General features: G+C 34.1%; 1 protein-coding gene across 1 annotated transcript; it reads right to left on the bottom strand.

The window, feature by feature from the left end:
- Positions 1-1,796: 1,796 nt before the first annotated feature.
- On the bottom strand, positions 1,797-5,085 carry LOC131176978 (heavy metal-associated isoprenylated plant protein 4-like). The gene is made up of 4 exons (XM_058141992.1): positions 4,968-5,085; positions 4,655-4,839; positions 3,027-3,114; positions 1,797-2,230 (listed from the first exon to the last, which is right to left on the bottom strand). The coding sequence occupies exons 1-4, from the start codon at positions 5,083-5,085 to the stop codon at positions 1,797-1,799; spliced, it is 825 nt and encodes a 274-aa protein (XP_057997975.1).
- Positions 5,086-26,731: the final 21,646 nt, after the last annotated feature.

Here is a 26,731-nt window from a genome sequence, read left to right as displayed (position 1 = left end):
TATAGTTGGTGAAGATATGAAGGCAAGTTGATGTTTGCTGATATGATGAGTCCAATGCTCATCACTCTGGCCGATGTGATGTATCCATTAGAGGTTGCCATATGGACATTCAAAGCAGAACTAGAACCTTCAAAAATAAGAATCGGAACTGGTATTGAGTTTGACAGAAAATGACTAGGAACTGAAACTAGCTGGAGTCGTGGCTTATTGTTCCAGTTCTAGTTAATAACTATCTTTTGTGGCCAGAATCGGTTCATACCAAACCGGTGGTCAGGCCTACTCCCTATTCATAGCTAGGTCCGCCATTCCATCTATGTCCATATCTTAGAAATTCTGGTTAGTTTAGCTAGCTTTTAGCTAAATTTTCTTTGAATTCTTGATTTTACTCTATTTTGCACAATTAGAGAACTGAGATTTGACATGGAATATGGATAAGATAAATAAATTTTAGTTTTTCAAAATAATTTTGTAGTTTTTCATAATTATCTTGAGTTTTTGAAGAAACCAATTATTTTATAATATGAATTATTTAGAAAATAGAAGAAAACTTAAAGATTAATTTAGTAATTTGTGAATGTATTTGATAGGAACAGTATGCTTAGTTGTATATCCTCTCGTGTAAGGAGACTTATTTTCATTCAAATGATAATGGGTGACTGGAGAATTTATCTCCGTTACCTTTTTATCTCTTTTTCATTTGAAAATTTACAACCCCATATTTCAGATTTCATATTTCAAATTTCAACGGTGGTGGCACCACCCTTCGTTAACTTAATTTTTCATTTTAGGTTAAAAATAAATAAATAATTGAAGTATTCCATTGCAAACTGATAGGATCAATCCTGATCGATGATGAGTCTTGCAAGTTCAGAACAGATCATGCTCATATGAGATGCCGAATTCATATATTGTGCCCAAAATTAAATTTCATGAATGATTTAGAAAATTATATGCCTGAGCTTTATAAGTTATTGACCACCGTGGCTATGCAAATGAATAAAAAAAAACTGCATTTTTTATGGGAAATTTATTATTTAGTTCTTGAATTTTTACAAACATTATAATTTGGTCATTGTATTTTGATAATTAAATGATTTAGTCTCTCACTTATGTTTTTGTTAAAATCAGAGTTCCTTTTTACAAATATTACCATTTAAGTGAAAAGATAAATATATCATTTATTCAATTAAAAGAAATTTACTATTTGACCAATGGAGTTTGAAAAAGATCGATATTATGGTTTGATTACTATATTTTAAAAATTAAACGATTTAGTCCTTTATTTATGTTTTCCTTAAATAAATTAATTCTTTCTATTTTATAAAAAGAATTCAAAAAAAAATTAATAAGAACAAAATTAATAAGAAAAGAAAAAAAATTTAATAATTTAAGCAATTATCAAATATAGGAACTAAATTGTTCAATTTTTAAAATACATGAATCAAGTTAAAATTTAATAACTAAATAATAAATTTCTCTTAATTGAGTAAATGATATATTTATGTTTTTACTTAAACTAATGATAATATTAAATGAAAACACCTTTAATTTTGATGAAAGTTTAAATAATGGATTAAATTGTTCAATTTATAAAATAAAGTGTCAAATCATAATATCAATTAAAGCTTTGACGTCAAATAATAAATTAACTTTTTTTTTATTAGGGTGAGTCTTGCATTTCACTATAATAATGATTTTAATAAATCTACTAATATATATACATCAGTTTCATGCAACAATTTCTCTGACCGCATGGAAAATTAATAATTTAAATAAATTTACAAAATATTTATCTTCTACATTATGAAACATGCATTGGGATTTTCATCACTAAACAACTGAGGAGCATAAACATAGTGAATAAAATAAGGTACATTGCCCTCTGTAGTTTTTGCCTCCACCTTCTTCTCTTCCTTGAATTCTACAACATCAATCGACCCAATTGCTTTACCTTTAACTTCAACTTTTGCCTTTTCTTCCTTTACTGTTTTTTGTTCCTCTACTTTTGCCTTTTCTTCCTTTACTGTTTTTTGTTCCTCTACTTTTGCCTTTTCTTCCTTTACTGTTTTTTGTTCCTCAATCTTTTCTTCCTTTTTCTCTGGTTTGGAGGTCAAGATCTCAGCATTTTTGTGCACCTTCTTTCGTATGTAACCTAGTAGTTTATCGGGCTCTATGGTTCCATGAACCGTTAAGGTTTGAGCTTTCATGTCAGTTTTGACATTGTAAATGCCTGCATCGTATCATTAATCGATTAGATTCCGTAGATTTTTCCCCTTAATTATTTTGCTTTTCAAATATTAAATTTTTTTTATCTAAATTCGATCTAATAATTCATGATACAATATACATTATAAAACTCATATATTTATTTATATTTTAAGAAATTAGATATAAAACATCAAAATATTTGCATAATTTTGTAATTTATATAAACATTTTAATTTTGAATTAAGTATCCTAGACCTTCACATTTGGTGCAATTATAGTCAAAGTTCAAAATTAATTTAAAAAAACTTAAATTTTGTAACCATGTCCTAAATTTTAAATTTTATTTTCCAAATTCATATAAATTTATTTATATATGTTTTAAAATAAAGAGCATTATTTTTTTATTGATATGGTCATATTTTTTTTAAAACAATCCATTAGCTTAAAAATTACCAAAATGCAAAATCTTTTAGGGCGTTTAATTAATATAACTATAAGTTTAAGACATTTAGTTACCGGCAAAACTATAATTTCTGTAAATAAATTTTAAATTTTGGCTATAATTACACTCTATATGAAAAATTGAAATATTTAATTTAAAATTAAAATGTTCAAAAAAAAACTATAAATTATGCAAATATTTAGTATTTTATATCAAATTAAAATATTTAATTTAAAATTAAAATATTCAAATAAAATTATAAATTATGCAAATATTTAATATTTTATATCCAATTACCTTTATATTTTAAATTCATAAGAAATGAAATTTAGTCAAGTTTTTCTGGTAAAATATCCATCCATCGTCAGTTTGTTACCTTGGTGCTTCAATAACCTCCTTCGCAGTTCATCCTCGCATTTGTCACAATGCATGTTAACCTTTACTGTTGTTGTGCGTATAATTGCCTTCAAATAACATAGAAAAATAACTCAGTTATTACAATATATTTTTATATATAGTACGAATGCATTCACCTTATTATAGACAAAAAAAAAAAAAAAAAATTCATTTATAGTGTAGCACTTGCATGTCAAAAATTTTGAGGAAAAAAAAGTAAAGAATCATATGATTTACTTGTTAATAATACGAAATAAATAAATGCAATTATATAACCATTTCAATTCAGATATTTTGAATTTTGTACAAATAAAATTAAGTTATGCGTTATTTAAAATTTTGCGATTCTAAATTGGATTTAACAATTACACTAAAATTTGTCACTCAATCTCAATACCAATTCATGGGAACTTGAAATTAATTATGTAATACAAATGTATATAAATATATATAATTGATTAATTATTTTCATTATATGTTTGTGTAAGTTATGTTTATATATAATTCAAAATAGTAATATTTTAATATATTTACATGTATTAATAAAATTAAAGTTAAAATTAAAAAAAATTACAGTTCATTAAAAAAAGGCTGGGAATGGGAAATTCCTGTGGGAGTGAGAAGTAAGGACGGAATGGAAGATTTCCTCCCTGATAAGGAAACGGTAAAGGGAATGGAGAATGACACGGAATTTTATAAAATTAAGGCTAAATAATTTAAAAAAATTCAAAATCTTTATAAATTTTTTAAATTTAACTAAAATTTTTTAATTTTATTAATTTAATTTTAAACTTTTATATTAATTTTAATTTTAATAATTAATTTAATTAAATTATTTAATTGAGAAAAGTAATTCATATATTTACTTATATTATTAATATTAATAAATTTTTTTTTATTTTATATTAATTTTAATAGTATTTTTTTAATTAAATTCTGTTTCAAAAGTTATAATTACATTTCTTTAAGTTATATTATTTGTTTATATTTTATATTTAAATATTTATTTTTTAAAATTTTTTCTTAAATTCAAAATAAAATAATGAAAAAAATGTGAATTAAAGTATAAATAAAAAGAAAAATAGGAAAAATTAAAAATTAAGTTAATAATGTTAGATATATTATTTATTTATTATATATTTTTTATCAATAATAAAAATATTAAATTTATTGAATAAGTTATTAAAATTAAAAAATAGCTAAAATTAACAATAAATTGTTAATTAATCATTTCAATTATTTTTAATTAAATTTATTGTTAACATCGAAAATAATTGATAAAAATAAAAATGTTTTGATTAAAATTGATAATTTACATAATTTTTTTTTATAATTTAGCAGTATAAAATTATATATATGTGTGTGTGTGAGAGAGAGAGAGCACACGCGTGTATGTGTGTGTTCCACCAGAAAGATATACACGCCTTGTAAACAACATATATGTATGTTCTTTAACACACACACACATATATATATATAACAACTATATATCTTACACATATGAGATAAATTAAAATGGGAGTGTATATAGAACAGGCAAGTGGGTAAGTGGTTATGGTATTGTCAAAAATTTCGTGAAAATGCATTTGTGATTGAGTGAAGACCTACTTCTTTGGTTTCCTTGACTACTTTCTCCTCTGTTGCAGCTGCTTCCTTAATCTTAATTTGTGGTGAAATCAACTCAACCTTTTTTGTGCTCAGTTTCTCTATTTGTTTATGAATTTTTAGCACATCAATCGCGCCCTTAACCTTAATTTCAGCCTTCTCAATATCATATTCCACGTTATGAACCCCTGGTGAGAAAGAAAATTAAAGCAGTTCTAATGCTCTATTAGCTTTATGAATATTCAAAAAATGTTCAAAGGTAATCAACATAGAAGTCAGGAGAAAGAAAATAAAAGAAAAGAAAAAGCAGCAGAACCTTGGATTCTCATAAGAGGCTTCCTGATATCTTGTGCACATTTCTGGCAATGCAAGTTCACTTTGTAGACAGCAGTTATCACCTCATCCGCTTTCTTCTCATCTTTTTTTGATGCCATATTAGAAACAAATCTTAGAGAAGCCACCCAACAATTGAAACACCTATATATTCCTGAAAGATCTATATGCAAATCTAAACTAGCTGCAGAAATTAAGCTAATTACTCTAGAATCTTAAGAGTGAAGCTGGAATTTGTAATGTTTTAAGGCAATTTCTTGGTGGGATTTTGCTGAGAGTAGTTCACCTGAAAGTTGACAATTGCAGGTACAAGCCTATTATATCTTCCTTTGAAGTCTCACCCACCCTCAACTTCTTCGCATTTCCTTCCCATTATTTCTGCTCTACGTTTGTTGCAATCCATTATCAATTCCTACATTGTACCTCTCTTATCAAGCCCACCTCCACACGCACCCTTTCACTACCAAAATCAAGCAAAAAACACATGCAAATAAATGAAAGAACTCATATTTAGGAACGGCCATTATTTTCAAATGCTCATAACAAAGCAATTAAGAAATTCAATGTAATTAATTTCAAAAAAAGAAAAATTCAATGTAATTAATTATAAAAATACTATTATTTAATCCATATCAGACTGGTCTGATTGGATCAGTGAACTACACTCTAAATTATTTTGAGTTTGTAATCTACTAGATTAAAAAGTGACCTGGTATGATTAGAGTAGTCACCAAAATTTTTTGAGTGTTGATAAGGAGAATTGAACTAAAAATATCATACACAGTCTTTAAATCACAACCGGTTGAACTAATTTAACAGTGATAAGCTTTTTATTCTCATATATATATATATATATATATATAATTGAATACTTTGATATTAAATTTAAATATATACTATTGAAAAATATATAAATATAGCCTAATAAATATTGAAAGTTTGATTTAAATGATTAAAATTTAATTAATTAGATTTATTTATTCATATTAATAGATATTAAATTTAATTAATAAATATTTAATTAATTTTTAATAATTCATTGATTAAATTATTGACTCATTAATTGAAATGTTAATTTAATTTCTTCATTGAGTAAACTTTTAAATTGTGTTTAATAATATTCAATAAAAAGTAAATGAGAAAACAGAGCAATTTCATATAAAATACTAATTGGAACCACGCATGTACTGATTTTGGTGTTTTCTTTACAGCATTTGTTACTTAGCTTAAACTATCAAATCCCAAACCAAAATAAATTAATAATTCTTAGAAACTATTATTTCAGTAAACTTGAAAGGATTGCATAACTTAAGTGTTAAAAATTTTTCTACTTTTGGAGAGAAAAAAATTATGGAAACTTGGTGTTTGTATTTAGAGGGCCAAAACCTATTTTGAGGAGGCTAATTTATAAATGCATCGTTATCATAGAATTAAGAATTCATGTATAATATGAATATAAATTTTATGTTCATATCCATTCTAAGGGTTAGCTTTAGATACATTTAATTATGTATTATATAAATACATAATTATTTCTATTTTTTTTTCGTGTTATTTATTATTAAATAATATTAAGTGAAAATTGTTATAGATATATAGATATATATGGATAATATTCCATATTATATTTTTTTTAGTTTTATGGACAGTTGTCTTTTTGGTGTAGTTGAAAAGAAGTTGTTTCTTTTAAAAATGTTTTATGGTCACATATCTTCTTAATAGGTGTAACAATCTTTTGTCTTGTAGTGAAATGATGGAACCAACTTCTCGCAGGCGCAACTCTTTGCTCCTTACAAAAGTGTATTCTTTGAAGGGACATGTCCTTTATACTTGAAGAGCCTTTGAATTGAAGAGGTGCATTTATTGAGATTGCAACAGGACTGTACTTTAAATGGTCATGATATCCTGATGTTAATAAATTCCTTTTTCCTTTCTTCTTACTATCAAATTTCTTTATAATTGTTCTGCTTTACACCCCTAGATGATATCAAATAGTGCTAATTTTATATTTAAAAAGGTAGTGTGACATGAAGATAAAATTTTTGTTCAACTTTTTACACTTAAGGAAAAATTACTATTTTAAAGATAATTTTTTAGAAATATTATACCTATATAAGTCACACTATTCTTTCATAAGATATGACATAATCTCATAATATGCATAATGAATTACCAAACACCATTTATCGATAATCTATTAAACATATTACAAGAGATTTTGAACAATTTCAAATTCATTTTCCCATTTTAAATTGTCAATTAAGGGTTAGTGACTTTAAGATTAAAAAAAAAACTATGAAATTTATTTAAGAGAAGAAATAAGTATTTTTGAACTTTAGGAATTTTGACGAAAAACCGGCATGGTAATGGCTAAAATTTCAAATAATAAAAAATTTAAACATGTTTAATAAAACCTGTAGAAATATATATTGATCACAAATACTCATCAAATCAATAATTCTTCAAATCGATATTTAAATAGATACTTCTTTTATTCACAACTCAAAAGAGAGAAATTTTTATAAATTTACATTTACTTGAAGTTAGCAAAATAATATTACATCACTATTTATACAACTGCTCAAATATTCTTACATACATATAGACATTATTTACATCTGAAACAAAATATAAAAGGGTAACCCAAAAATTATACCCTGTTTATCAAAGGAGTACAGCTTCTATTGTTCTCACTCAGCTATCTTATTTTTTCATCTACCTGCAACAACATAAAAATAGCTATCGCTGAGTATATAAACTCAGTGGTGCACAACTATCAAATTTTTAAAGTCATCATAAAAAATAATTTATCAAACCATAATAAAATATTTAAGATGTTCAAACTTCCATGAAATATGAAAACAGTAATAATGTTTTCAAACACCAATAAATTATCATTCACAAATCATTTATTTTCACAGCATATTTATTAAAATAACTAAAATAATTTGTGTTGTCAACATCACACGGTTTAAGCCATGACACAAAATTTCACAATCAATGCCATGTTATATACCACGACAAAGCTATCTTAACCCCAATAGTCGTTGCTAATAGGGGAAGTAAAGCTAGCTAGCTAGCAAATATGAATGCATTCATCCAATCTCAACCTCAACTGGCAAGCCAAAGAGGGAAGGTAACATAATCAATCTCAATCCCTATAACACCCTCCCTGTAGCAACTCCGTACATTCTACTGTTTCGGTGACCGGTGTCGGTCCAGACAGTTAGAACGTCTAGAAAAATATTTAAACTAAAGTGAGGAACCATAATTAACTCAAATGTTAATAAGAAAAATTTAGGAAAAATTTTAGAAACAAAATACAACCAAGTTAAATGAGCCGGTGCCCTAGTGATGGGTAACCCAGTGGAAATGTCACACCTTACCCCTCTGTAAGGCATAATATGATCCCGTAGAATACTTAATAAACAACCGAACTTCACCTACCGATAACTCATTAAGTACCCTACAAGGGATTTTAAAACAATTTTCTTACATTTTGGAAGTGGTGAGCATTTTGGTAGGAATTAAAAACCATTTATTCAAAGTTTAAATACTAGTAAAAATTTTTGTCTATTTTAATTTTGCCGCAAATTTTATAAAATTTTTTGACAGAGTTCCCTCTGTATTTTGAGAAACCAGTTCTTCAAAGACCTGTAAAAAGCACTTCCAAAAATATTTCACAACTCCCAACCTTCAATAACTCAATCATCTCAATTCAATGCACTTCAAAATAATTTCACAATACAAATCAAGTTTTCTCATCTCAAAATATTTAATATTTCCATTCACCAAGCATAAAGCAGAAAATCCATATGTACAAATATTAAATTTACAGAAGAGAATCCAAAATAATATTATTACAATTTATTTACAACTGCTCAACTACATTGATACATACAACATTTTTATATTTACATCAAGATTATCTACAAGGATATAAAATAATACTCGTACAAAATGATCAGAGTAGTCCTCGATTTAACAGCAGCTCACTCTACTGCTTTCTCCTAGCTCTTATCTGCGACAGCAAAATAAGCTATCGCTGAGTATAAAAATACTCAGTGGTGCACAATAAAAATTTAAAATACAACCAATAAATCATTCATTGCTAAACACAATTTAAATATTTCTCAATCACATTTTGCAAATATCAAAGTCCATAATGACACCATTTTGTCAAATAATCCATTAAACACAGTTTAGTCAAACAATTTCATAAACACAGTGTTGCCAGAGTCATACACAACTTAAGTCATGACACAAAATTTCCGATCAATGCCGTGTTGTACACCACGACAAAGCAATCTACAACCCCATTAATCGAAATCAATGAGGGAGGTGGCTAGCTAGCTAATGAGTACTCATCCGATCTACAACCTCAACTGGCAAGCCAGAGAGGGAGGAAAATAAATGATCTCAACCCCATAAATGGAGGAGGAAATGTGATACTGTCATGCTAAGTGTGAATCCAAAATCAGTTTAAAACAATTATTTTCAATAATTTATGAGAGATCCCAAACAATTTTCAAAGTCATTTTTATAGTCACAAAGTGGCAACATAATTCATAAATAACACAGCGACTTCATAAAGTATAGTAATTCAAAATTTCAATTGGAAAACAATTACATAAATTTATTGTGCACAAACCTGACTGGAGTCGCCTCTAGGCCTTGACTCAGTCTTTCAGGGCTTCCAAGTCTTTTTTAGCTGAAACACACAATTTCACAGTGTTTCAGTACCATAGCGTAGCATAAATCCAAAAATAAATTTCACTTCATTTTAACTAGCTCTATTGTGTTAAATTCTATGTTCTCGAAGTTTTTGTGTTTCGGGTTACTATTCACTGCACTATTCAAGTCAAATAGTTGACTTTCTAAGGCTTAATAGGTATGGGAACTCCAACTTCACCCACATACCACATTTTGGTCATTAAACTTGTTGGTTTTGGTCATTTTCTCAAAGCTTAGGTCATTTTGGCGAAATTGCCAATTTTCGATTTTGGTGCTCCAAAGTTGCACTGTTCCATTGGTCAATCTACTGTTAAAATTTGGCAAAACTTCCTTCATAGAAAATGTTCCTTATTGTCTTAAGTGTATTCTCATTTTTGGATCACCCCAATCGGAGTTTTGTAGCTCAAGTTATAGCCAAAATACAATTACTGTTTACGTGCACTGTTCATACTGCAACTATGGTTCTGGTAGATTTTTAGTCCAACTTTGTTCAGTAATTTGATCAAGTTAAGTTCATAATTTGGTCTAACTTTCTTCATATAAAATGTTGTACTATGTCTTAGGTTTCCATCGGTTCAAGAATCGCCTAAATCGGAGTTTTCTAGAAAGAGTTATAGCCATTGGAACTTTACTGCTCAATGGCAATTCTGCAGAGTTGCAGGTTCAATAACTCAACTTTGCTCAATAATTTGACTAGGTTAATGGCATAATTTGGGGTGATGTTCTTCATGAAAGTTTTAGTTCTATATCTCATCTAATCACTGGTAAAATTTCAGGTCATTTTGACCTTCCTAGCTCGAGTTATGACCAAATGAACAGTTACTGTTCATTTGGTCAGTTTGGTGCAGTGGCAGCCTGCTCTCATTTCACTTTGGTCAATTGGTTCACCAAGTTTTAGTCAGTTTTTGGCCATGGTTCCTTAATGAAAATTGTGATATTTTATGTCTATTTTCATCTCCAATTGGTGGCATATCAATTGGGCTTGTAAAATTCCCGTTTTGGTCCTTCAAAGTAGGTTTGGTCATGCTGCCAGCAGCATGACCAATTGACCTACGAATTTGTCTTTCATTCTAACAATTCCCATACATTTCCTTTGGTCATTATTGACCATTTTTCAGTCCACAATTGGTCAAAGATATCATTTATGCATTTCTCCAAAATTTGGTTCACAAACCCAATATTCAAACCCTAATCTCACTAATTCATTGTATTTAACTACATTAATGGTTTTAATGCTAATCATTCAACTAGTTAAGGTTTCTACACTTATTCAAACTCATTAAATTCATGCAATTCATACTCCCTTCAACTAGACCAAAATTTCAGCAATGGTCCTTCCCCATATTTTTATTTCATTTCCTTAATCCTAAGCTCATTTCAACAACCATTAATCATGCATTTAAATGGAAAAATAAGAAGTTTAACATACTAACCTCAATTTAAATGCCAATTCTTCAATTTCTCTCTTCATTTCCTCTTTCTTTCTTGTTCTTAGGTTGGGATTGCAAGCTTTAGTAAGGTTTTTAGGGGAGTTATGTTGATTAAGTGGAGAAAATCAAGCTTAATTGTAAGCTTAAATGGAAGGATTTCATGGAGGGTTTTGGGAAGAAAGTGGGGCGGCACTTTGGGAGAAGAAGAAGACTTTTTTTGTTTCTTTTTTTCTTTTGTTTTCTTTATTTATTTTAGTTATGGAAGACCACCAAAATTCCTAATTAATTAATTTATTAATTATACCTTTTATGACATCATGCATGATGTCATCATCTTTGACTTTTCCATCTTCTTTCTTTTTTTTTTTTCTATTTATTTTTTTCTATTAGTTCTTTAATTTAATTCTCGATTCTGAAATTTTCTTTTCTCCGATTTTATTTGTGATTAGGTCGAGTCGCCTCGGGGTCAATTGACCAAATTGCCCCTCGCCGGTTCATCCCGGTTTGCAAATAATTCCATATTTCTTTCGATTCCCTGACCTAATTATTTGACTGACTTAACAGTTCTTTTTCACGATTTTCTCTTTTCCACTGTGTCCATAAGGGTCCTAAGGACCGTAGCGTCACTTTTTACGGTTTGAAATTTGAGTTTAAAATGACTTCGCTGTAGTTCCCGAGGAGGTCACCCATCGCTGTGACTCTCGGCTCGTTTAACTTCTTATGTTCTGTTTTTCTTATTTATACTTAACTAATTGAACATTACCAATTATTTGTGTTTATGGTTTATCTAATTGTCTTAAGTATGGTTCTAATCTCCTTAATTGTCCGGACCGACACCGGTCACCGGAACAGTGAAATCTACCAGGCTATGCAAACGGGGTGTTACAGGAAAGTTGCGGTTCTCGCAACGAGGAGCCCTAGGCCCAGGGAAAAATTCATAAAATAATTTTTGGGACTCTAGAGAAGGGTCATTGAGGTTCCTATGGCAATAGAATACCCAGAAAATGCTTAAAAAAAATTTTCAATCGGTACACATAATTTTAGTCTATTAAGCCAAACGGAGGGCATTTTGATCATTTCGCTTTCAAAGGTGATTTTTGGCCGACTTGTCCAGTTAAGTAAATAATTATCATGACACAAAATGTGAATAAATATTGCTAAAAATTAAATTGAAATTAAGTAGACAAAAAAAGGAAAGAAAATGAAAGAAATTAGAATTATGACATCATTATGATGTCATTAAAATCCTCCAACCCAATCAAACTTTGACACATGGTACTAACTTATTTAAAATGACTTAATGGGCAGAAAAAAAAGAAAAAAATTAGTTGCTTCTTCTCCTTCCTTCAACCAGCCGTTTCCTCTCCTCCATACCCAACCTCCATTAAAGCTTATCAAAGCTTTAAACCTCACCAAATCGCACTTAAAATCCTTACCTAGCTTCACAAAAAATTAACCTAGCAACTTGAACATCCTCTAGGTAGCCAAAAGAGGAAGAAAAAAAAGAGTTTAGTTGGCTTGAAATTCTGCTCCAACAAGGTTAGTGTCCAATTCTTGTTCCTTTTGCTTTAATTCATGTTCAATGGCATGAATTGTGTAGGAAATATAAGAAAATAAAACAAACAAGTGTGTGTGTGCACCTTATAAATTTTGGCAGCTAGGGTTAGCTAGGGTTTGATGATTTTTCTTGGTAGAAAAAATGGTTATGAGAAGCCTTTGGTAGAGGATGAGGGATTTAACATAATTAAGTAAATAAAATGCAAGAATTGTACATGTATGAAATGAAAAAATTGGACACTTGAACAATTCTAGGGTTTGTTCATGTGATGGTTTATTAACCTTGTAATGGTCAATTAGTGACCATTTGAATGTGTGTGAGGAGGAAAAGAAGTGAATTGTGGATTGGTATTTGAGTTTGGGTGAGCTGCCTTGGCTGACCTGCAGGATTGAATATGAGTCCAGCAGGTTTGGGCAGTTATAAATGGAGTTGTAGAGGTTCAATTGGTGCAAGGCCAATTAGACATGAAACTAGACACATAATGGCACAACTTTGGTATAGAAACCCTGCCAAGAAAACAAAACCAAGTTGACTTAAAAATTTCCCTAATAAGGGTGACTTGCATTCTGCCTGGGCAAAATGACCAAATGAATAGTATTTATTCATTTGGTCATAACTCAGTGTAGAAAGGTCCAATTCACCTAAAATTTTACCAGCAGTAAGCTGAGACATAGACCTACAACTTTCATGAAGAAACCTAACCCAAATTTTGATCATAACATGCTCAAAAATTGACCTGCAGTCAGTGTACAAAATACTATAGATTTGGTTTAGTCCAGAAAATCTGGAAAATTTGCAATCCGGCCAGTTATGGTGTTTAGGCCATAACTTGAGCTACAAAACTCCAAATGGAGTGATTCAATAAAAGAAATATAACTAGACACAATAAGGAACAACTTTCATGAAGACAACTTTGCCAAATTCCTACTGTGCAAATGACCAATGGAACAGTAAACATAAGGCTTGAAATTTGAAAATTTTGAATAACTAACACTAAGTTTAGAAATGGTATTGGCAATCAATACCAACAATTCTAGAATGCAAAATGTGGTATGTTGGGATTATTAGAAACAATGTACCTATTGTCTATGCAAAAGTCAACATTTTAGTTGACTAATGAAATGAATAGTAACACTTAAACTTAAATTTCAAGAATTGTAAAGTTTAAAAGTGTAACATGCCCTAGTACACCTAGCAAGATTGTGTGACACCACCCGACTACAGTGTAGCCGAGCAAGTTATGCCACTCAGTGTGCCGGAGCACTCTATTTTATCTTAATTCATTTTTATCATAGTTTTGAAAATAATTTGTGAAATATAATTCATTTATTGAAATTGTAATTTATTTGAGGTTCCGAAAATTTTAAAGAAAATCCGGCAGAGTACCGGCTAAAAATGGAGAAAACCGTTCTTCGGAACCTGTGAAAAACACTTCCTATATTCTTATTCATTCATCTCAACTCCATTTATCAAAATCTCAATATTTTTCAGTTCACATTCATTTCTCAATCATTCATTTCATGTGATAATCATATATATATCACAGATAAATATTCACTTTTTCATTTACAAACACAATTCTCATTATTTACATGAGCATCAAATTACATTTCATAAGTTCATTTACACATGAGAAAATAAGATCAATTACAAAATACCAAAATGACACCTAGTGTCCTACCAATGCTTCAGCTTTGTGAGGTGACACGGACACTATGCAGAAGCTGCAGGATGGACTTACCCAACTGTGGTCTCGGCTCTCGATCGTATCTTGATTACCTACGCGTTGCAAGCGACGCGCTAAGCATAAAGCTTAGTGGTGCAAATAATAAAATAGAAAGAAATAATATGCAAATAAAAATCATAATTTCTTAGCCATTGTGTTCATAAGAACTGAATAATTACCAACTTAATGTTTAGTCGAGGGCTAATTACGTTTTATGATATTAACTTCTTCATGCATTTTGTTTATTTATTTTCTTCATGATCTTGAGTTTCTTTGTATTCTATCGTAATCATTTCTGATATTTAATTTTCGTATTTTCTTTAACAATCGGTTCAATTACGCTTATACTTTTCCATGCCCAAGTAACCTATACAAATTGAGGATTTGGATAAACGGGTAAACTAGCACTGGGTACCAGGTACCTTAGGCCGTCACACCATCGGTCACAATGTGTCTCCCGGTGTGCAAACAGAATGGCTAATAAGCCATATAAGCAATAAGGCATAAAGCCACGTAAAACATCATAATCAGTATAGCCATAGGCTATCACATCACAGAATGGCAATGAAGCCATACATCATACGCAATACTGCTATCAGAACCCTATTGGCATGCCAACCTATCCAAACCAATCACATTAGGCCTACTAGGGCATTTGATACTTTTGAATTCTTCAATTTTTGAATTTCAAGTTTTTATGTCACTATTCACTTCAATAGTCAACAAAAAGTTGACTTTTGCATAGAACATAGGTGCATTGGTTTTAACACTCCCAATGTACCACATTTGCATTTAAAACTTGTTGGTTTTGGTCACTTTCTCAAAGCTTAGGTCATTTTGGCAAAATTGCCAATTTTCAGTTTTGGTGCTCCGAAGTTGCACTGTTCTATTGGTCGATCTACTGTTGGAATTTGACAAAACTTCCTTCATAGAAAATGTTCCTTATTTTGTCTAGTTGAATTTCTTTTTTTGAATCACTCCATTTGGAGTTTTGTAGCTCAAGTTATGGCCAAAATAAATTTACTGTTTACGTGCACTATTCATGCTGCACTTTTGGGTTTTGGCAGATTTTGGTCCAACTTTGGTCAGTAATTTGACCAAGTTAAGTTCATAATTTGGTCTAACTTTCTTCATATGAAATGTTCTAATATGCCTTAGGTTTCCATCGGTTCAAGAATTGCCTAAATCCGAGTTTTCTAGAGAGAGTTATAGCCATCCAAACATTACTGCTCAAATCAAAATCTGCAGAGTTGCAGGTTTGAGCAGTGGATCGTGACTGCCATTTGGGTTAGGTTCTGGTCATAATTTGGGGTAGGTTTCTTCATGAAAGTTGTTTGTCTATGTCTTAACTTGTTTCTGTAAAAATTTTAGGTCAATTGACCAAATCTAAAGTGAGTTATGGCCAAATGAACAGTTACTGTTCATTTGGTCATTCTGCAGGGGCTGTTTGCAGGGTATCCGGATTGGGGCCAAGTTTTGGTCCTCTTGCTTTGGTCTTTTGGACATGGTTTCTTCAGCAAAAATGTGCCATTACAAGCCTAGTTTCATGTCCAAATGGCCAAACACCAATTGGACCAACACAGCCCAAGTTATGGCAGTGCAAGTGGACTGAATTTTCAGTCCCTCTGCCTTGTCCTAAAATGACCTACCTCTTCACTTTGCAATTCTATTTTTCAGTCCAAATTGTGCTTAACTTACCTAAAATGGTCACTAATTGACCATTATAATGTTCTTTAATCAATTCAAATGCCAAGTCCAATTTTTCACTTCTCAAAACCCTAATTCCTATCTCCATTTCACCACATGCTTGAATTTACTAACTAATCCATTTTACTTATATTTATATACTTTAAACATAATCCCTAGTGCACTCCAAGTCCATTAAAGCACTAAATCTTGTTCCTTACTTAGGGGCAGCCGAAATCCATGGGCCACATACACTTAGTTTTTGTTCATTTAAGTCACAAGTTCTTACTCAATTCAAGTTGCTAATCATGAAAGTAAAAAAAAATTTTTTTGGTATCTAATGCACTAACCTCAACTTGAAGAATCTCCAAGCTTGCCAACTTTAATTTCTCTTCTCCCTTTTGCTCCCAAACACCTTAGCAAGCTTCTAGAATAAATTTTTGTGTTGAGAACTTGAGGAAATATGGTGGGAGTTTAGGGCTTCATGAGCTTGCCAAGCTCATCAATGGAGGAAGGGGAACATGGGTTTCGGCTGTTTTTTTGGGGAGGGATGGCTGCTCACATTTTTCTTTTCCTTTAGTCCATTTTTAGTCTCTTTTATTGGTTAGTCAAATGATGGCTTAATTGTGATTGGTCATAATTTATAAATGACATCATCAAGATGTCATAAATGAGCTTTTCTTTGATTTTTCTTTTCTTTTCTTCCCTACACAATTTCAATTTAATTTATAGTAATGTTTCTTCATATTTTATGTCATATTAATTATTTACTCAACTGGACAAGTCGGCCAAAAATCACCTCTGAAGGCGAAATGACCAAAATGCCCTCCGTTTGGCTTAACGGGTCAAAATTGTCTGTATCGATTGAAAAATTTTTCTAGGTATTTTCTTGGCATTCTAATGCCATGGGAACCTCAATGACCCTTCTCTGGAGTCCCAAAAATTATTTTATAATTTTTCCCCCGAGTCTAGGGCTCCTCGTTTCTAGAACCGCAACTTCCCTCTGGTTACCCATCGCTAGGGCACCGGCTCGTTTAACTTGGTTGCATTTTATTTCTAAAATTTTTTCTAAATTTTTCTTATTAATATTTAAGTTAATTATGGTTCCTTGCTTTAGTTTAAATATTTTTCCGGACGTTCTAGTCGGGACCGACCGATCACCGATGAAGTATGCGGAGTTGCTACCGTGAGGGTGTTACAGATTGGTTTGGATAAGTTGATATGCCAATAGGGTTTAGTTAGCAGTACTGCACATGACATTATGTCATTCTGTGATTTTATGGCTTTTAGCCATTCTGACATTGTGTTGAGACTTGGCCTTGTGCCTAATGTTATTACAGCTTATTAGTTGTTCTGTTACACACCGAGAGATACATATGTGACCGATGGTGTGACGGCCCGAGGTACTGGATACCCATTGCCAGTTTACCCGTTTATCCAGTCTAGTCGTCCAGTATAGGTTACTTGAGCAACCAAAAATGAAAGTGGATAAATTTAATAAAATTATGAATATAACAAGTACATAATAAATAAGATTACCAATAATGATCAAAAAATGGTTTGCATAAGACATCAGAACATGCACTGCATATTTATTTTATGTTATTTCTTTTTATTCTATTATTGGCACCACTGAGCATTATTGCTTAGCGCGTTGCTTTTTCCATGCGTAGGTTCTGGAGAGACCGATAGAGAGCCCAGTAGACCACAGACTGGGTGAGATCATCTGCAGCTCTGCATAGTATTCGTGTCACCTCACCGACGTTAGTGCATTGGTGGGATACTAGGTTTCATTTTGGGTATTTTGTAATTAACTTTTATTTTCTCATATGTAATTGAAACTTATGTAATGTATTTTGGTATTAATGTAAATAGTGAAAATTGTGTTTATGAATAAAAAAGTGAATATTTATTTATGACTTTTACATGAATATCATATGAGATGAATGATTGAGAAATGGAAATGTTGTTAAAAAATATTGAGATTTTGTTGATGAAATGGAGTTTGGGATTGATTGAAAATTTTGGAAGTATTTTTCACAGGTTCCGAAGAACTGTTTTCTCCAGTTTTAGCTGGTACTCTGCCGGATTTTCTATAAAATTTGCAGAACCTCAAATAATTTATGATTTTAACAAATGATTGAAATGAATTATATTTCGCAAATTGTACTTCATAACTATGAAAAAAGAAAATAAATTAGGAAGAATAAAAATGATTGAATTAAAATAGGGTGTTCCGGTACACTGTGTGGCATATCTTGCTCGACTACACTGTAGAGGAGTAAGGGGAGTCACATTTAGTGGTATCAGAGCATGGTTTAGGCATTTTTGGGCCTAGATCGAGTCCATACCATGCATTGCATTTGTAAGAGTCGAGGTGACACTAATGCAGATCTGTTTGTCTTTGTTATTTTAAATAGGATATGGACCCTACATCACAGAGGGCAGTTAAGGAGGAAGTGGAGAGTCATGCTCCACTGCAGATGGCGAGGCGGGGGTAGGGAGAACTGCTCTGCCGGCTCAGCCAAAGAAACTGCTCGCCGACTCCAGTGAGCACCTCAGCCTCCACAGGCCATGTTTCAGCAAATGGCCGAGTTCTTCAGACAAATGGCTGGGGTAATGTAACCACCACCACCTCCACAGCAGAAATCACATCTGGAAAGATTGAGAAAATTTGGAGCAGTGGATTTCTTTGGCAAGAGAGAAGATGATTCTGTTACAGCCGAAAACTGGTTGAACAGAATAGAGAGAGTTTTAAAACAACTCCACTGCACTCTAGAGCAAAATCTAGAAGCTGCTGTATCTCTATTGCAAGATGATGCCTACCAATGGTGGGATACAGTGTCTAGTGAAGTGCAGCCAGAATTAATAACTTGGGACTTCTTCCTCGCAGAATTCAAGAAGAAATATGTGGGTAGTGTATACCTAGAAGAGAGAAGAAGAGAGTTCATTAACCTGAGACAGAGACAGCTAACAGTGGCAGAGTATGAAAAGGAATTTGTCAGATTGAGTTATTACGGAAGGGAGATAGTCCCTAATGAAGCCGAGGTGTAAAAGATTTGAAGAGGGATTAAATGACAACATAAAAATCATGATTACTGCCTTAGGAATCACAGACTTCACCAAGTTAGTGGAAGCTGCAATAAAAGTTGAAAAAGTAAGAATAAGTGAGCAGACTAGAAGAGAGAGACAGCAGAAGAGGGGCCCGGGTCAGTCTAGCTCATCTCCTGCACTAGGAAAGAAGTCCAAAGGTCCACCTGCATAGAGTTCAGGACAACCACAAGGTCAGGTGTAACACCCTCCAGGTAGCAACTCCGTACATTCTACTGTTCCGGCGACTGGTATCGGTCCGGACAGCTAGAACATTCGGAAAAATATTTAAACTAAAGTCAGGAACCATAATTAACTCAAATATTAATAAGAAAAATTTAGGAAAAATTTTAGAAATAAAATGCAAACAAGTTCAACGAGCCGGTGCCCTAGCGATGGGTAACCCAGAGGGAAGTTGCGGTTCTCGCAACTAGGAGCCCTAGACCCGGGGGAAAAATCATAAAATAATTTTTGAGACTCCAGAGAAGAGTCATTGAGGTTCTTATGGCATTAGAATGCCAAGAAAATACCTAGAAAAATTTTTCAATCGGTACTGATAATTTTGACCCGTTAAGCCAAACGGAGGGCATTTTGGTCATTTCGCCTTCAGAGGTGATTTTTGGCCGACTTGTCCAGTTGAGTAAATAATTAATATGACATAAAATATGAATAAATATTACTAGAAATTAAATTGAAAATGAGTAGTGAAGAAAAGAAAAGAAAATGAGGAAAAAGGCTTATTTATGACATCATGGTGATGTCATTTAAAAACTATAACCAATCACAATTAAGCAACCATTTGACTAAGTAATAAAAGAGATAAATAAAGACCAAGGAAGACCAAAAGCCAGCAGCCATCCCTCTTTCCTCAAGTGCAGCTGAAACCTTTGCTTGCCCTAAACCTCCATTAATCCTTCAACCAAAGCTCAAGTTCTCTCCTTATTTCACCATAAATTTCCCTACTCCATTCACTAAAACTTATCCCCACATCACAAGGTAACTCTAGGCAGCCACAAAGAGGAGGAATTCTAGAGTTTTCACAAGCTCAATAAGTTGAGCAAAGAGGTTAGTGCTATACTTCCACTCTCACTCTTTTAATCTTTGTTAGAGCATCACTTTAAGTTAAGAAATTGTAAAAATTTGAAGTAAATTATATATGTTAGGGTATCTTCAATTTTCGGTAGCCCTAAGGAAGGATGAGTTTGATTGTTTTAATGGACTTAGAGTGGGCTAGAAATGATGTTTAAGGTATGTATATGCATGGATAATGAACTAGTGTGCTAATTAAGGTGTATGGGTAAATTGAATTGGAAATTAGGGTTTTGAGAAGTGAAAATTTAACTTGGCTTAGGAAATTGTTAGAGAACATTTTAATGGTCAATTAGTGACCATTTTAGGTAAGTTGACCACAATTTGGACTGAAATATAGCATGGCAAAGTGAATGTGTAGGCTGCCTAAGGACAGCAGCAGAGTGGCTGAAATTCCAGCCCACTTGGACTGCCATATCTTTGGCTGTGTTGGTCCAATTGGTATTTGGCCAATTGGAAATGAAACTAGGCTTATAATGGCACATTTTTGCTGAAGAAACCATTCCCAAAAGACCAAAGCAAGAGGACCAAAAGTTGGCCCCAATCCGGATACCCTGCAACAGCACCTGCAGAAATGACTAAATGAACAGTAACTGTTCATTTGGCCATAACTCACTGTAGATATGGTCAATTGACCTGAAATTTTTACAGAAATAAGTTAAGACATAGAAAAACAACTTTCATGAAGAAACCTACCCCAAATTATGTCCAGAACCTATTCAAATATGCAATCACAGTTACTGTTCATGGTAATATAGATTTGGTAATTCTGCAGTTTTGGAAATCCGGCCAGCTGTGGTTTTTGGACCATATCTGGAGCTACAAAACTCCAAATGGAGTGATTCAAAAAAGCAAATTCAACTAGACAAAATAAGAAATAACTTTCATGTTTGCCATTTCTTCAAATTCCCACTGCAACAGGGCCCAATGGAACAGTAAATTTGGGTCACAAAAACTGAAATTTCTGCCCTCTTAGATTTAAGTTGAGAAGTGGAAATGGTGACCAATCCCAACAAGTTTTAAAAACAAAATGTGGTATGTTGGGAGTGCCAAAACCAATGTACCCAATTTCTACCTAAAAGTCAACATTTTTGTTGACCAATGAGGTGAATAGTGACACCAAAAACTTGAAATTCACAAATTGAAGAATTTAAAAGTTTCAAATGCCCTAGTACACCTAACAAGATTGGTTTGGATAGTTTGGCATGCCAATAGGGTTCAGTTAGCAGTACTGCATATGGCAATATGCCATTCTGTGATTTTATGGCTTTTAGCCATTCTGACCTTGTATTGAGATTTGGCCTTGTGCACGATGTATTCTGACTTGTTAGGCTCACATTTGCACCGTGAGATGCCTATGTGACCGATGGTGTGACGGCTCGAGGTACTTGATACCCAGTGCTAGTTTACCCATTTATCCAGTCCAGTCGTCTAGTGTAGGTTACTTGGGCAATCAAATGAATGAAAGTGGATGAAGTTAATGACATACAAATTCAAAACAAATTAAACATATACATTCACTACATATTTATTTTCTTGCTATTTCTTTTATTTTATTATTGCACCACTAAGCATTATTGCTTAGCGCGTTGCTTTTGCCACGCGTAGGTTCTGGAGATACAGATCGTGAGCCCAGTAGACCGCAGACTGGGTGAGTCCATCCTGCGATTACGCACGATTGTCCGTGTCACCTCAACTTCTGCAGTGCATTGGTAGGACACTAGGTGTCATTTTGGCATTTTGTAACTAAATTTTTTATTTTCTCATATGTATTTGGATCTATGTAATGTATTTTGATGTTCATGTAAATAATGAAAGTTATGGTCATGAATGCAAAATTTGAGCATTTATTTATTGTTTGTATATGAGTATTATGAGAAATGGATGTTTGAAAAATGAAAAGGTTGTTGAGAACTGAAATTGAAAAATTGTTGAGATTTTGGATATTGGAGTTTGGGAATGATTGAATGTGAATATTGGAAGTGTTTTTCACAGGTTCCGAAGAACTGTTTTCTCCATTTTTAGCCGGTACTCTGCCGGATTTTCTGTAAAATTTTTCAGAACCTCAAATAAATAATACTTTTGATAAATGGCTTAAATAAATTATATTTCATAAACTATATTCAAAACTATGACAAAGATTAATTAAGGTAAAATAGAGTGTGCCGGTACACCGTGTGGCATTACTTACTCGGGTATACTGTACACGGGTAAGGGGCGTTACATTTAGTGGTATCAGAGCACGGTTTAGGCGTTTCTGGGCCTAGATTGAGTCCATACCATGCATTGCATTTGTAAGAGTCGAGGTGACACTAATGCAAATCTGTTTTTTTTTTCTTATTTTGAATAGAATATGGACCCTTCATCACAGAGAGCAGTCGAGGAGGAAGTGGAGAGTCATGCTTCACCTGCAGCAGCTGAGACTGGGGGTAGGGAAGAACCTACTCCGCCAGCTCAGGAAGAGCCTGCTCAGCCTCCACAGGCCATGTTCCAGCAAATGGCCGATTTCTTTAGACAAATGGTCGGGGTAATGCCAGCACCACCACCACCACCAGCTCCACAGCAGAAATCACACCTGGAAAGGCTAAGAAAGTTTGGAGTAGTGGACTTTTTAGGCAAGAGAGAAGATGATTCTGTTGCAGCCGAAAATTGGTTGAACAGAACAGGCAGAGTCTTAAAACAACTCCACTGCACCCCAGAGCAAAATCTAGAAGCTGCTGTATCCCTGTTGCAAGACGATGCATATAAATGCTGGGATACTGTGTCCAGTGAAGTGCAGCCAGAAGCTATAACTTGGGATTTCTTCCTCTCTGAATTCAAGAAGAAATATGTGGGTACTGTATACCTGGAAGAGAGAAGAAGAGAGTTTATTAACCTGAGGCAGAGACAGTTGTCAGTGGCCGAGTATGAGAAGGAATTCATCCGATTAAGCCGCTATGGAAGAGAGATAGTCCCTAATGAAGCCGAAAGATGTAAGAGGTTTGAAGAGGGACTAAATGACAACATAAAGATCTAGCTCACTGCCCTGGGAATCACAGAATTTACCAAGTTAGTGGAAGCTGCAATAAAGGTTGAAAAAGTAAGAATAAGTGAGCAGACCAGAAGGGAGAGATAGCAGAAGAGGGGACCAGGTCAGTCCAGCTCATCTCCTGCACCTGGGAAGAAGTTTAAAGGTCCACCTGCACAAAGTTCGGGTCAGCCACAAGGTCAGGGTCAGTCGCAGGGGCCCAGGCCACAGTTTACCCCTAGGAGAGGTCAGTCCACACCATCAGTGGGCAGCTCTCCAGGGATGGGGTTCAGGGGACCAGCCCCAGCATCTTCTGCATGTCCACACTATTTGAAATGGCATAAGGGAGTGTTGGAGAGTGGCGGTGCTGCTAAGGTGTGGGTCAGAGCATCGCTTAAGAAGCCCATCACAGAACTACTACAAATGCTCCCACACAAGCGACATGCACTGTTCTGCACCACGAGAGGTAGAAAATCTGTAAATTGAGGTCGGACCATTACAGAGGCCCGCATCTCGAGCGGCGAGAGGCCTGATAGCAGACCACCAGCAAGAGCTTATGCTATTAGAGCTCAGGAGGAGCAAGATGCCCCGGACGTCATCAGGGGTACGTTCTTCCTCTACAATACTCCTGTGCATGCATTGGTGGATCCAGGATCCACTCATTCGTACATCTGCATCAACTTACCCGTAGAAAGGGGGATACTAGTAGGGGAGAGTGACCAAGACATTCTGATCACTAATCCATTGGGCCACAGTGTGGTAGTGAACAAAGTGTACAAGGGTTGCCCGTTAAGGATTCAGGGGTATGAATTCTTGGCAGACTTGATTGAGTTGCCCTTCTATGAGTTTGACGTGATTTTGGGAATGGACTGGTTGTCACGTCATCAGGCAAGGTTGATTGTAAACTGAAGAGGATTTCTTTGAAAACTTCTGAGGGTAATGAGATCACAGTTGTGGGGGAAAGGACAGATTTCTTGTCCAATGTCATCTCAGCCACAGTTGCAAGAAGAATGATGAGAAAAGGCTGTGAAGCCTACCTAGCACATGTGGTGGATACTAGGCAGGCTAAGCCAAACCTGAGTGACATACCCACAGTAAAAGACTTCCCAGATGTGTTTCCTGAAGAATTACCTGGTTTGCCACCAGAAAGGGAAGTTGAATTTGCTATTGAGACACTGCCGGGTACAGCACCCATTTCTATTGCTCCTTATAGGATGGCACCCACTGAATTGAGGGAGTTGAAAACTCAGTTGCAAGAGTTGCTTGATAAGGGGTTCATACGCCCCAGTGTGTCACCATGGGGAGCTCCAGTGCTGTTTGTGAAAAAGAAGGATGGGACTTTGAGATTATGCATTGATTACCGGCAGTTGAATAAAGTGACTGTGAAGAACAAATATCCATTGCCTAGAATTGATGATCTGTTTGATCAGTTGAAGGGAGCAGGAGTATTTTCTAAAACTGATCTCAGATCAGGGTATCATCAATTGAGGGTGAAGGATGCAGATGTGCCAAAGACTGCATTCAGGACCCGATATGGGCATTATGAGTTTCTAGTGATGCCCTTTGGCCTAACAAATGCACCAGCAGCATTCATGGACCTTATGAACCGTATCTTCCATCCATACCTAGATCGGTTCGTAGTGGTCTTTATTGATGATATTTTGGTGTATTCCAAGACTAGGGAAGAACATGATGAGCATTTGAGGATTGTTCTGCAAACCCTGAGAGAAAAGAAGTTGTATGCTAAGTTGTCCAAGTGTGACTTTTGGCTGAATGAGATTACATTCCTTGGACACATAGTGTCAGCTAATGGGATTAGGGTGGATCCCAAGAAAATAGAAGCAGTAATGGAATGGAAGCCTCCCAGGAATACAACTGAGGTCAGAAGCTTCTTGGGGCTAGCTGGGTATTACAGAAGATTTGTGAAGGGATTTTCCCTAATAGCTGCTCCAATGACCAAGTTGTTACACAAGAATATCAGATTTGACTGGAATGACAAGTGTCAGACCAGTTTTGAGAAGTTGAAGGCTATGTTGACAGAGGTACCAGTGTTAACACAGCCAGTGTCAGGAAAAGACTTCGTGGTCTACAGTGATGCCTCTCATAATGGGTTAGGGTGTGTATTGATGCAAGAGGGGAAGGTGGTCGCTTATGCTTCCAGGCAGCTAAGGCCACATGAACAGAATTACCCTACCCATGATCTAGAGCTTGCAGCAATTATCTTCGCATGCGAAGATATGGAGGCATTACTTGTATGGTGAAAAGTGCTACATTTACACGCACCACAAAAAGTCCAAATATTTGCCAACCCAGAAGGAGCTCAACCTTAGACAGAGGCGATGGATTGAGTTCTTGAAGGACTATGATTGTGTAATTGACTACCATCCTGGGAAGGCAAATGTAGTTGCCGATGCTTTGAGCAGAAAATCCATGACAACTTTGAGATCATTGAATGCCCGTCTATTTTTGGTTCGAGATGGAGCTATTTTGGCTGAGTTGCAAGTGAGGCCAAACCTGCTACAGCAGATTTTAGATGGGCAAAAGGCAGATGAAAAGTTAATGGCTATTATGAGTAAAATCTCAGAGGGAAAAGCAACTGACTATGAGGTGAAAGCAGATGGGTGTCAGACTACAAAGGAAGACCGTGTGTACCGGATAATGGGGAATTGAAGGCGATTCTGAAAGAGGCACACACCAGTGTTTATGCTATGCACCCAGGAAGTACAAAGATGTATCATGATCTGAAACTTCAGTATTGGTGGCCTGGTATGAAGAAGGACATAGCTTACTATGTGACTAAATGCTTGACATGTCAGCAAGTCAAGACAGAACATCAAGTTCCATTGGGTTTGCTACAGCCTATACGCATACCTGAATGGAAATGGGATCCGGTCACCATGGATTTTGTAAGTGGTCTACCTCTCACCCGGAAGAAACATGATGCAAGATGGGTGATAGTAGATAGATTGTGAAGTCGAGATACTTCTGCGAGTTAGACCGACTACTCCGGAGAAGTTAGCGGTGTATATCGCTGAGATAGTTAGATCGCATGGAATTCCACTTTCCATCATATCGATCGAGACCCAAGGTTCACATCGAGATTTTGGAAGAAGTTGCATGAGTCCTTGGGTACACAACTCCACTTCAAGATGCCTTTCCATCCCAGACGGATGGGCAATCGTAAAGAGTAATCCAGTCCTTGAGGATATCTTTGAGGAGTTGTGTCATTGAATTTGAGGGAAGTTGGGATAGATACCTCCCACTGGCAGAATTTGCATACAACAATAGCTACCAAGCTAGCATTCAAATGGCCCCATATGAAGCACTGTATAGGAGAAAATGTAGAACTCCAGTGTCTTTGGACTAAATTGGGCGAAGACAAGCTGGTAGGGCGGACACTGTGAAACATCGAGGAGAAAGTGAAACT

This window comes from Hevea brasiliensis, unplaced genomic scaffold (genome assembly GCF_030052815.1).
Source record: "Hevea brasiliensis isolate MT/VB/25A 57/8 unplaced genomic scaffold, ASM3005281v1 Scaf3, whole genome shotgun sequence".
In the NCBI taxonomy this organism is placed as follows: domain Eukaryota; kingdom Viridiplantae; phylum Streptophyta; class Magnoliopsida; order Malpighiales; family Euphorbiaceae; genus Hevea; species Hevea brasiliensis.
The sequence above is the reverse complement of the archived record's forward strand: the minus strand, read 5'-3'. Positions and strand labels throughout refer to the sequence as shown.

Coding starts and splice junctions, on each gene's coding strand:
- LOC131176978 (XM_058141992.1), bottom strand. CDS start 5,085: ATGGCATCAAAAAAAGATGAGAAGAAAGCGGATGAGGTGATAACTGCT. Junction 3,115..4,654: donor TAGTCAAGGAAACCAAAGAA/GTAGGTCTTCAC, acceptor TGTTATTTGAAG/GCAATTATACGCACAACAAC. Junction 2,231..3,026: donor GAGGTTATTGAAGCACCAAG/GTAACAAACTGA, acceptor GATACGATGCAG/GCATTTACAATGTCAAAACT.